The 12,739-nt window shown below is 36.8% G+C and overlaps 1 protein-coding gene across 2 annotated transcripts in view; it reads right to left on the reverse strand.

Moving 5' to 3' along the window:
• Positions 1-4,977: 4,977 nt before the first annotated feature.
• EPC2 (enhancer of polycomb homolog 2) overlaps positions 4,978-12,739 on the reverse strand; it is a 164,993-nt gene continuing 157,231 nt past the window's right edge. For both annotated transcript variants that reach the window (XM_004462233.5, XM_071216440.1), the window contains 4 exons: positions 11,158-11,294; positions 9,537-9,696; positions 7,763-8,096; positions 4,978-6,803 (listed from right to left, as the gene is read on the reverse strand). In XM_004462233.5, the coding sequence (XP_004462290.2) occupies positions 6,731-6,803; positions 7,763-8,096; positions 9,537-9,696; positions 11,158-11,294 (704 nt within the window). In that variant the 3' untranslated portion in view covers positions 4,978-6,730. The remainder of the gene's footprint in view (positions 6,804-7,762; positions 8,097-9,536; positions 9,697-11,157; positions 11,295-12,739) is intronic.

Consider the following 12,739-nt stretch of genomic DNA (forward strand, 5'->3'; position numbering starts at 1 on the left):
ATGTTGTGTAAATATTAAGCAAGTAAAGTTCTCCTAAACAGCTTCTTAGGGGCACTTAACTTGCGGTTGCAGTCAAATATCACAGTAATAAATATGATTGGAAAGGGTATACTGACAGCAATGTCTCTGGCCTTGGCAATGAATGAGCACTTGAGAAGTGATGATTAGACCTTAGAATAGGGAACAATTCTTTCTCTGAGAATGTTGATGTTCTGGGGGTGATTTGGGAACTTAGATTGCTTGGGATGGGAAAGTATTAGGTAAATTAAAAATTCGTTGTAGAGGAATCTAAGTAACCACAATTTTAATCTGCAACGAACTGCCAAGACAGAATTTTAAAACCTTAAAAGGGCAGGAAAGAGCATTTGTCATAAGGAATTCCTCACAATTCTTCACAGCACTATTTATAGTAGGCACAGACCTTGCCCAGTGACTGGCAGTCTCTTCTTGGATCTGATGGAGCCACAGAAATAATTTGACACCCTTAATTTACAGCTGAGGAAATAAATTCTGAGGTGTTCAGTAAAGTTACTTGTCCTTGGTCACAGAAAGATGAGACTAGTTTCCCCCAACTTCAGCTGCAATCCACACCATCTTTTGAGTTTACAATCAACCAACTGGATAAACAAAAACAGGTATCCCAACTCTGGATTCAGCTGGCCTGGGATAAGACCCACACATCTGTATTTTTAAAGCCCTCCTAGGTGCTTATGATGCCCAGAACCACTGGGTAGGTCTTAGACCTAGGCTTTCTGAACCATATCCACAATACTCTACCTTTGCCATCACTGCTAAACCCTTATTACCTGTTTCCCTATCGTATCAACCACCCTCTTGCACTCGATTTTCTGCATGGCTCTAATAATGGAAATCAGAGCCCTCTGGACCGCTAGGCACCCTTCTTCCTGCTCCCTGACCAGTCCTCCCGCCTTCCTCTGCCATCCCCCCAACCTCAGGCACACGGATCCTGAGCTTCTGCTGTTCACACTTCCTCCTTTTCCCAATTGACCCTCTAGCTGCAGTTTTCCAAAAGGGATTTTTGCTGATATCATGTCTTATCTCCAATCCTGACCTGGACTGCTGACCAACAGCCTGGACTTGCAGGATATATGATTCACAAGAAATCACAGCATGTATGCATCGGAGGATACCTGAACTTTCCCCCTTATTTGTAAAAATATGGGTGTTCACTAAGACACAGCAGTTAATCTAAGGTCCTGACACAGAGCAGACAGGGTGAGCGGTGGTGGGATGGAGTTAGCTAACTACACAGATGTTGTGGTGGACACACCTAGTGTGGTCCTGTGATCCCTGTCTCCTAGTATCCTCACCTTTGTGCAAGTCCTTCCCCTTGAGTGTGAGCGAGGCCTGGGACCTACTTCTACCACAAAGAATGTGGTAAAGGTGCAGGGATTTTGCAGGTGCAATTAAGATCTCTAATCAGTTGACTTTGAATAAATAGATTATGCTGGATGAGCCTGACCTATCTGGTAAGCCCCTCCCCTAAGAGGCTGCCTTCCCTGAAGTAAAGGGCTTGGAAGAAGCAAGCTGCCATGACCTACTCTCAAGGAAATGAATTCTCTGTACAACCTGAGGAAATTTGGAAGTAAGATTCTTCCCTACTCAAGCCTCCAGGTAAGAACGTGGCCCAGCTGAAATCTTGATTTCAGCCTTATGCTTGGACCCCTAGACCTACAGAAACTGAGGAAACATGCTGTTTTTAGGTTTGTGGTAGTTTTTTACTCAGCAATAGGTAACTAATACAGATGTCCTACCTGAACCTCAGTATGTTAAAAACTGAATTACCAAATCTTGGCTTTCCTTCATCTGGGCTCACTTGGCCACTGACCAAAACCTACTTATGGCAGTGAGAGTTGCACACAGAAGGCAAGGATTAGTAAAAGAGGAATAGCGTGTGCCACTGTACCCTCATGGCTCTGGGACTGAGTAGAGGAGGAACAGAGCATTCTTCAGACACTAATGATAAAAGGTTTTCAAAACTGGTAAAACAGGAAGTGTCACTATTCTAGAATGCTGTACGTTAAGTCAATATTTGCACACTGAGGTGAAAATCTTTTTTGTGTTATTGCAGCCTCTTTTGTTATAGCAGTGAAAGGTAACGGTAGAATCTTAGGCCTCCCTGAGATAGCAGGTATTCCCTCTGAGCCAGCGTTCAGGGAGATTTTATCATCTTCTTGTCCTGCAATATTACTGAGTCAGCCAGTATAGCAGGGCATTTATTCAAAGATGCAGTGAGATTACAAGGTTCATGAGAATAACAAGACATCTTTAATTACACATGGCTTCTGATTTTGACATGATATAAAGACCCATTTTGAGGTGGGCCAAGCCTGAAATCCTTTACCAAATAATTTGTTGCTTGAGAAGTATGCAGCTTAGTGTACTTTCGTCTTCCCTGTATTAAAATGTCAAATTGCAGTAAATTACAAAACCGTTAAGCCTGTTAGAAATGATAATAGGGAAAGGAAAATTAGTGGTAGTAGGGATATAGGGTCTGATTTGTTACAGATCCTTTTGAATGGTGCTGGTTAAGTCAACAGATACTCTCAACAGCAAGGAAAGCAAAGGAGGCAACTGAGGGGTGGAGGAAGATTAGATTCCTACAGTATGGGAGCTGGCAGAGCCGTAGATATAAATTCAGAGCTAAATGATAAAATTGCCAGCTAGTTAAATGGCAGAGATGGGATTAAAACCCAGATCTTTCCAAATTCTGTATTGCCTCTCCTGCATGTTCCGCCCTGAAAAATACTTCTTGTGCTCTTTTGAAACTTGTAGTCACTGAAGATGGTCAGAATTATTAATTCAGCACATCAGCTATATGACGTTATAGAATTGCCCATACCTGTCTGCAGCCCTGATGATATAACTTTAAAAAAATTATTTTGGAAAGCGAGCCCTGGACTAATTATATGTTGAGCCTTAGAGCCCACATCATTTACTTTTTTGGTGAGCAACCAGTGACACAAGGGCCACATGAACACCTCCATCTCGACTCCTGAGGGAGGCCTCCTTTGTGGAGTTCCAGGAACTTGCTCATTTTACAAATGCGGAAACTCAGATCCAAACTCAGCCTGATCCTGGCCCAGACCCAGCTCCCCATTGCCTTGTGCTTATTCAGAAGTCCAGAACTTCCTGGCCGGGTCCTGCAAACAGAGCAGAAGGGTAAACGGATTGGTTGGGGTTTCCTTGGCAGATGGATAGAAGCCATTATAAACTCGAATAGACTCAGACTGCGAAGCAAGAAACAAGCATTAATTGCCTGGTGGTATTCATGAGAATTGTCTAAATGAAATTAGAAGCTCTGCTACAGATGTTGCCAATACATGGACAGAGAAATACCATAAATACTTTTGCCTTTAAGACGAGGCAGTGGTTAGAAGTACGGTGACTGTCTAGGTTTAATTCCTGGCTTACTGACTTACCAGCTACATGACATAGTGCAAGTTATTTACCTTCTCTAAGCTTCATTTTCCTGATCTGTAAAATGGGGAAATTAATAGTACTTTACAGAATCGCTGTTAGGACTAAATTAAAAAGTCACTAAGAATTTTCCATGGTGTTAGCTATTCTGATGCTTTCTTGAGGGGGTTACTGATGAAAAATCATGTCTTTACAGAACATACTATTCAGAATTACTTGAGACACACCTTTTGAAATTCAATAGTTTTCTAGGTTAAGGGAAAATAAACCCTTCAGTTAAGAATGTGTTACTAGAGAGCTATATGGACGTATGGATGGATAGGTAAGTAAATAGGGCAATTGTGGCCAAATGTTAAAAGTTGGAGGACCTGCATATCTGGATGGTGCGTTATGTTGGGAGTTCTCTGTATTAGTTTTGTATTATTGTTGCAACTGTAACTGTCCTTTAAGTTTCAAAGTACTTCAAAATAAAAGTTAAAATGTATATTACTGATCAACATTTTTTGTTCCAAGGTATAGCATTATATTCAAATAAAGCAGTAAATACTAGGGAGAAATTTCTGAAATGTTCATCCTCCTTATCCTCTCTGCCCTCAGCAAGAAATAAAAACCTTGGTAATTAAAAAACACTTAAGCACAACTGCAAGTACCATATTCTCTATTAAGGGGGAAAAAAAAGTGTGTATATATATATATATGTATGTATGTGTATGTGTGTTATATATGTATTTTTTTAAAAAACTGGGCTCTACATTTTTTTCTCTTGGTCTTTTGCAAAACAAAGATTATGCATTATGATCTTAAATATACTTAGAGCTATGTCATAAAAATGATCTTGAACTACTGGGAAAAAAAGGGGTACTCTCTTTAGGAAGGCAGAAAAAGACAGTTTAAAGGTATTTTATCTACACCAAATTAAACGATATCTCAACACATGAAAGTTTTACTGTTACTTAAAAAAAGAAATCCTACCACCTCTAAAAACAGTCTTCAAGGAATCTAGAAGCTTATTAGGATGAGTACCAATACCAAGGCAAAATAAACTATTCTTCAGTTTAATAAGGTGAAAACAAATATCTACCACTGAAGTTTTTAAAAACCCTGGAAAACTGTGTGTGCAAGTAATGGAAATGCCATTGGTGAAACAGAACTGTCAAGATAAGGAGACTTACTTTCTATTTTACTTAAAAGGAACAAATAAATTGGTCATCAGTTGTTGGTAAGTTCTGGATTTGCTACTACCTCCAGAAGCTGTACAAATGGATAGTTCTTTTGTTTTTCTGAAATTATTTAAAACATGTATATCACATAAGGCAAATTCATTTCATGCTTTACTTCAGTAAAATGGGGGAAAAAATCTTTCTCTGAAATTGGCACTAAGTTGTTTTAAGTTCTTAATAGCAAGGAGATACATCCAACTATAAGTAGAATGAACACAATCATAATACGAATCAAATAAAAATTATTTCCTTTATATAATCAGCAATGAGGAACTCCAGAGGTAGAATGGCAGAAACGAGCATGGATCCTATCAGGTCACAACCAATGAAGAAATTAAATTTATTTTTTTTTCTATGGTTTTGGCCATAAGTTGCTTTACACATTTAGGACCTGAATAACACCACTTTCAGCAGAAATCCTGGCCCATTAAATCAACTAACATATCAATTTACAACTTTCAGGACTGCAGATATAAAAACGTAAAATATAAAATTATGTAGGTTTGAAATGGTTTTAATCGTATTCATTAAAAATATTTACATTTCCCAGTACTTACTTGACAAAACCCCCTTGCAATATAATTCTACTCTAAACTTTTATTTATAAAACGAGGCTCATTTATGAGATTTCAATGAATGTTTTACTGCAAATTATATTCTGTAAAATATCTTAAGAACTTTTTTATCAAAGGTAGTTTATAATATTGGATTATTTGAAACCCAATAGTGCCCACAGATGAGCTTCTACTAATTCTTTTCATTAATGCTTGGAAAGCACTGTGAAAATGAAAAGTGCTGTTAAGTGCTATCATCTCCCTTAAATTTTCACTTACACTGTGTGCACATTGTGAAATAAACACATATGCAGCATGTCCATGTTTTGATATGTATTTTTATTTCCCTGCAGTTTTCACTTATCAAGAACAAGTAACAGGGAAAGTTGTCTGAACTAGTGCATAAACAAACATTCTGAAACACCACTACACGTATCTAATTTACAAGAACCGTATAAAAAAAGTCACTAAAACACTACACTATGAAGGTGTCCAACGCTTATAGTCAGACTTTTTCCAACCCGTTACTTGCCTTGTAGCCACAGGAAAACTCTCCAAAATTGAAAAGACAATCTTGCCACAACCCTCCCCCTCCCCTCCCAACACCTGGGATGGCTCGATATCTAGACTTCCAATAATTATTGCAATGATATAATGCAATACATACCTGGTAAAATACCCTTTATGTGATGTGTTACAGTTTTAAAGCCAGTTAAAATATGCAGTCTTCAGATAAAATGTAATCCTTGAAAAATTTTCTTATCTGCACAGTTTAAATGTGCTAGATGCATAATTTTTCCTAGTCCGTTTTTTTCTGTAATTATTTTTTATAAACTGGTATTATAAATAGAAATATACATTCAAAATATATGGAAAAGTGAGTTACTACATTAAATTTGCATGTATCGATCCATCCCTTTCCCCTGCACAGTAATAGAAAATACTATTTTGCCTTTAACTTCATATTTGACAGTGAAATGCCACTAAAGTATTTACCAAAAAGTCCATCTAGTCAAATTGTGAAACAAAATGAACCAAGTGAAAACTTTACAGTTCCTTTAGAAAAAAATTACAAGAATTTCATTTCCTAGCTATGAATCTTTAACTTTTTAGACACAAAGTTGGATTTATTTTTTACAAGATATAAAATGTAAACATGGCAAAATAAATAGTTAAAACAAGTGATGCAGGATCCCATTTCATGCTCATGATCCCATTAAAGAATTATTTTTTAAAATCCATTCAGTTGCAAATTCAAGTGCAAAAGCATGATGATGAATATCTACTATTCAAGTAACAGAAATAATATTGATGATACAAATAAACTATTTTACAAGGTAGTGATTTTCCCAATTTTACAAAATATACATTATATATCGATTTAACATCCGATATACTGTAGTCCGTTTAGGTCCATTGTAACGCTCTGTGGTCCACAGAGTGTCGCCTTTTGCATTCGGCTGGAATATGGATGACTGCACACCACCAGCACAAGTCAAAGCCACACAGTGTAGGTTATGTCACTTCCATAGCGACTGTGGTCTCTGCTATTCCATTTAAACCCAATCTTTCTGGTTCATGATTCTCTCTGTAATAAAGACAAAGAATAAAACAAACATGAGTATTTTTTAGAATGTGTGCTTATCATTCACTACTTACTGAGAAGTACTTTCGTATAACCAAACATGCACTTCACAAGAACATCTCACAATTTTACAATTATTAGACTGGAATGAGGAATTTTTCTTCAGCTCAGAAATCCTATAATTTCTAATCACTTCTTTATAACTATTTACTTAGGAAAGATAATAATCTAATATGATAAAGTTAATTACTTACAAAATATACAACAAAGGACAATCCAAGTTTTTGGTTTTGTCTTGTTTTTACAATAGATGGAGCATATGATGGCTCAAAAAGAATAATCAATAGTATATTACTTATATTACTTTCACTATTTTGATTTTATGGGTTTAAGATCATACTTATTAAACTATGCAACTCAGTTTTTTTTTCTGATTTACTACTCTTAGTGTCATAGAAAGAGATATAAAAACATACCGATATACATTATCATAGATAGATCTTGTTAACCCAAGTATTCTCAATTTAAAAATATACATAGAATGATTTTCTTTAAATAGACTTTGTGTATGATACTGAAGAAAACATAAATTTTGTTTGATACTACAATTCTGGTATGGAACTTAATAAAATAACAACTCTAACCTCTAGAATGCCTAAATTACAAAATAATATCTGAAGCTTCTAAAATGAGACTCTTTGATGTATCTGTCAATCTGATGTTTTTCTTGTTTTATTTTGTTTTTTACAAGTTCTGGTTGGCACATAAACATCCGACTAGCTACCTCAAACAATTGAAATCACAGAGCACTACACAAAGCAGATCCTCAGTATCTGCTGAAAAGCAAGTTAAGTCACCAAACACCTACTGCTTGAGCAGTGAAAAAAATGTCATATTCTTCCCACAGGAGAGCCAGAACAAAGGGATAAAATGATACTTGAAACACACACACACATATCTACCTTGCTATGCTGCTAATGGCACTGCTGGGAGTAACCTTTGGCACTCTGTCCATACTGGCAGCAACTGTGGCAAGTTTTAAGGCTGTTGGCGATGGTGCTGAAGTCCTTGTATTGATATGCACATTGACTGGAGAAACAACACTGACGTTATTGAGGTGCACTGCATTTGTCAGGCAGGAATTGTTCATGGGAAGTGTTTGAGGACTGCTTGTGCACAATGCTGGGATTAAGTGGTTTGTAGTGGTGTGGCCAACAGTCCTTACAAGTTGTACAGCTGAAATCCCTGGGCTGGATGATAAAGCCATATTGGTGGAATACAATGTTTTAGAGGTTCCTGAAAAGAGAAAGGAAAAAAAAATTCACTTCATGCCATGGGATATTAATAAAACTATTAAGACATTAGGAGTTTAATAATAAAAATAAACACGAACATTTGTATTCTATTTAAATACAAAGTTAAATTTCCACAAAATGGTCACTCCAAAGAGAGCTTCTGATCAGCAAATTTGATTTATCTGAGGATGTGTTACAATCTTGCATGAAAGGGTTTTGCAAAGTATTTTGTTGCCTCCATTTCTGGAGACTTTGGAGCTAAGTATAATAGGAGAGAGAAGCCCTAGAAGTGAAAGATGCTCTGTGGAGGTTGAGGGTTGGTGGAAATGACATGTGGATTTCCAAGAGAAATTATAGATGCATGAATACAAGAAAGGATGGGCAATCAGGACCGTGTGTATATGGTAAAGTAAATGGAAAACCCTAGAGTCTGAGAGGTAGTTGAAGGAAGAAAGGTACAGAAATAGGCTTTGAGGACTCAGGGTAGTAAGAAACATGCAGCTTTACAATACTGTATCTGAAGGCGAGGGAGTCAGGGAAAAGTTTGCTTATGGGTATGTAGGATGGGGAGGTAAAGTTCTATTTCTAACTTACTGACAGACTGTCCTGGATTATATTTTGCCTTTTTATCACTGCGTGGATGATTCAACGGTGAGGTGATGGTTAGTGCTTAGCTGGATAGGTTTCCTAAGGTGTGAGGAAAGTGACATTATGTGGATGGAATTAGGAAGTTACACAGATAGGCATTCAATGGCTGCACAAGGAAAGAGGGAACAGGTTTCACATGAATTCTATTTTTTTTTTTAAAGATTTATTTTTTTATTTATTTCTCTCCCCTTCCCCACCCCCCCGAGTTGTCTGCTCTCTGTGTCTATTTGCTGTGTGTTCTTCTGTGACCGCTTCTATCCTTATCAGCGGCACCAGAAATCTGTGTTTCTTTTTGTTGCATCATCATGTTGTGTCAGTTCTCCGTGTGGGTGGCGCCACTCCTGGGCAGGCTGCACTTTCTTTCCCACTGGGCGGCTCTTCTTACGGGGTGCACTCCCTGCGTGTGGGGCTCCCCTATGCAGGGGACACCCTTGCATGGCATGGCACTCCCTGCACGCATCAGCACTGAGCATGGGCCAGATCGACACGGGTCAAGGAGGGCCGGGGTTTGAACTGCGGACCTCCCATGTGGTAGGCGGATGCCCTAACCACTGGGCCACGTCTGCTTCCCTCCACATGAATTCTAGAGTCCTGATTTACGTTAAAACATTTTCCCCTTGGATTTAAAAAATAAAATCCCATAATGAATGTACACACTAATGCAGGGTGGTATACGTATTTTATGCATGCTTTTTATGTAAATCTTCAACTTTTCTAAAAAACAAACAAACATATCCCCAATCACTGAGTTACAATTTCAAGCTACTAAGTTCCATGTGAATCCAAGCCTTACCTGAAGGCTGGACAACACCATTTAAGTTGGTGTGGCCAGTGTTCTGTTCCTTGGCTACCTCACTACGACTTGGAACAGGTGCACTGACCACTGCAGATGCAGCAAAGTGAGCGCTGGCTGAGTCAAGTGTTTTAGACATACAGTCAGAGGTGCTTGAGCCCTGTAAAATGAACACATTTAAATTCAATTTCCTGGATGTGATTTCATGAACATATTAAGGAATGTGGTAAAACCAAGAGGTTATTGTCTTTTAAATCCTGAATAGTTGTAAGTATTTAGATGAAGTATTAGATGAAGAGATCTAGGACTCTAAAGTCTATTTTTGGCATATGAAGCAGAGTGACTAAAAAATGGGAAGCAACTACTTCTGAAGATGATCGGGGAAAAAAAACCAAAAACAAACCCATGCCTTAAATATTCTATTAATTTTTCCACAAGTGTTAATAAATGCTTTGAAAAAACAGTTAATCTAGGTACTATGGTCTTCATGAAATCACACAGAGATGACTAATAGTTATTTTTGCCACAATGTAGAAACATTAGGTCTGGTTGCAGTAGGCTGAAAATACCTTAGGTCAGCTACTTAAGAGACTCAGAAAAAAGAAACACAGACAAGTTAAATGACCATTCCTCCTTGACTCTGCTATAAAACAGGTTAACTGTTACTGAACAACCAAGAGCCTAGAAGTGGGCCAGTCGCAGCTCTGCCTGGGTATCAGCGGAATAATTCAATTGGGTCCTAGGGTCACTGAGATTTTCATGTTGCTGGACTCAGGATCTTCAAGGTCAGTATATTCTCCAAAGAAATAATGTTATTTTAAGCTTTTGTGAGCAGAAATTAACTCTCTGAGAATGAGTTGAACCACTATGGGCAGATCTTAGCCTGACAGCTCACAGAATACAAGTGAATTAATCACAGATTGAATTACTCATAGATTGAATTAATCATAGTTATTACATTAGAATCTAATCAATGAAATCAAAGTAAGAACATTTACATCAAAACACATACACATCAATAAAACTTAAGACTTAAAATTCAATGCCCATTTTTTTCAGATGCCTCAATTTTCAAATACATTCCCAATAAATGCTTCATGAGGATCTTTTTATTCTCATCTCTACTGCCTTCATGTGGTTTAGATTTATTACAAAATTCAAGAGTACTATCTTTCAGTTCACGGGGCATGTCCAAAGGCACTTAAACACACAGCTTAAGAAGGAGTTAAGAAAGCTACAGGCTTAAAAAAATTTGTGGGGGGTAGCATGAGGGTAGAGGGTAACATTTCTAAGACCATATAATTACTTATCCTATGAATTCTCAGTAACCCTTCCCAAAAATCTGAAGTTACTTCTCTCCTAAATAAAAAAAAAATACCACATATGGTTCTAATGCTCTTCTCACATTATAAAGCTCATAAAGTATTAAAGCTCATAAAGTATAAAGTGACTAATTTACAAATTAGTCACTGAAAATTACATAAAATAACTGAAAAGAAACTTAGGTCACACCTCCAAAATCAAGACTGGCAATACCAAAGTTACTTTTATAACTTGTTTAAAATTGAGCAAATTATGAAACAAAAGAAAAGACCTAACCATGATTCAAAATCAGGTTTACCTGTGCTTTTGGATGTGTCTGTTGGGAGGAATGCTGAGATTGCTGTTTCTGCTGAAGCTGAGCAAGTTGCTGCCTTTGCATTTGAACTAACTGCTGCTGATGTGTCTGAAACTGCTCTTCTGTGATACCCCCTGTTACTGGTAAAGGACATTAATTTCAGGAATAAGTATGTTTTTAAAGTATTTTTAATAACATAAAGAGATTACAATATAAACTTATTTCACAATTAAGATGAAAAGCAATGACAAATCACAATATATATTTGTAAAGAACCCAATAAAAATAACAAATCATTTAGCAAGAAAGGGCTTATACTGATATCCATGACATCCGTAGTATTCCAGGCAAACATATCCTATGTGTAGTTTTTACTGTAAAACACAATTTTAATGTGAGGATTCTACCTTTCAGACTTAACGTTGACATCACTCAATTCCTTACATATGGTTAACAATAAGAAAACTTTGATTAATGCAAATAATAATGACTATGTTATATCCTTAATGAGAATAGAGGAGAGTAGATGTGGCTTAAGTGGTTGGGCCCCTGCATCTCATATGGGAGGTCCTGGGTTTGGTTCCTGGTGCCTCCTGAAAACAAACAACAAGCAAACAAATGAAAAAAAAAAACAACTCAGGGAGCTGATGTGACTCAGTGGTTGAGCACTGGCTTCCCACATATGAGGTCCTGGGTTCAATCCCTAGCCCACGTACCTCAATAAAAACAAACAAACCAAAAAAAGAAAGTAGAACCATCTGCAAGACTAAATGATTTTTCCTGATTTTCATATTAGTGAAAAGTCTGATTATAAATCAGAGCAGAGGACAAATATGTTCATCTAACATAACCATAAACCAATGGGCTCAGCCTCTAAAATAAGACCAATATAAAAAATACGGACTAGGAGACGGAAAAGTATTCAGGAAATTAAAGATACAATGGATCTTTGGATATAATCAACTATGCTGTGTCCAAAGTATGTTAAAAGTTAGCATATTTCAAATAAAATAAAAAAAGACATAAAATTTTTGTTTAAAAGATAGGCTAAGAAAAAGTTGTATTAGGAAACATTTTGTCTAAGAAATGTCAACAAACCTTCATTCACAGATATTTACGTTGATTACTGATAAACTCATTTACAGGACACAAAGCTACTTCCTAGAAGTTATTACATTATTAGAGTGAATTACAACTGGATACATACAATATTATGGTAATTTTGCTCTATTTTTTCTTTATTGCCATATTTCTCCTCTCCCAACTATTTCACTCAATCAAGAAGAATTTACAAACTATCTCATGATGCAGAGTGTTGCACTGAGTCACAGTGAATACAGGGAAAAATAAAATAAGAAGAGGATACTTGATGCCTTAAAGTCCTACATTATTTGGGAAGAAAAAATAAATATAAAGAAATACCAACTAATATAAGTCAACCTTTATATGCAACTGAGTGAATTAAACATATGACCTATTAGAGTTTAGAGAACAGCGATACCCTCAAACTAGATTTAACTCCGCCAAAGTTTTCTATTTAGTGGGATGACAAATAAGAAACAAAATCTATTTTTGATGGTAAAAT

The sequence above is a fragment of the Dasypus novemcinctus genome, chromosome 7, assembly GCF_030445035.2.
Source record: "Dasypus novemcinctus isolate mDasNov1 chromosome 7, mDasNov1.1.hap2, whole genome shotgun sequence".
In the NCBI taxonomy this organism is placed as follows: domain Eukaryota; kingdom Metazoa; phylum Chordata; class Mammalia; order Cingulata; family Dasypodidae; genus Dasypus; species Dasypus novemcinctus.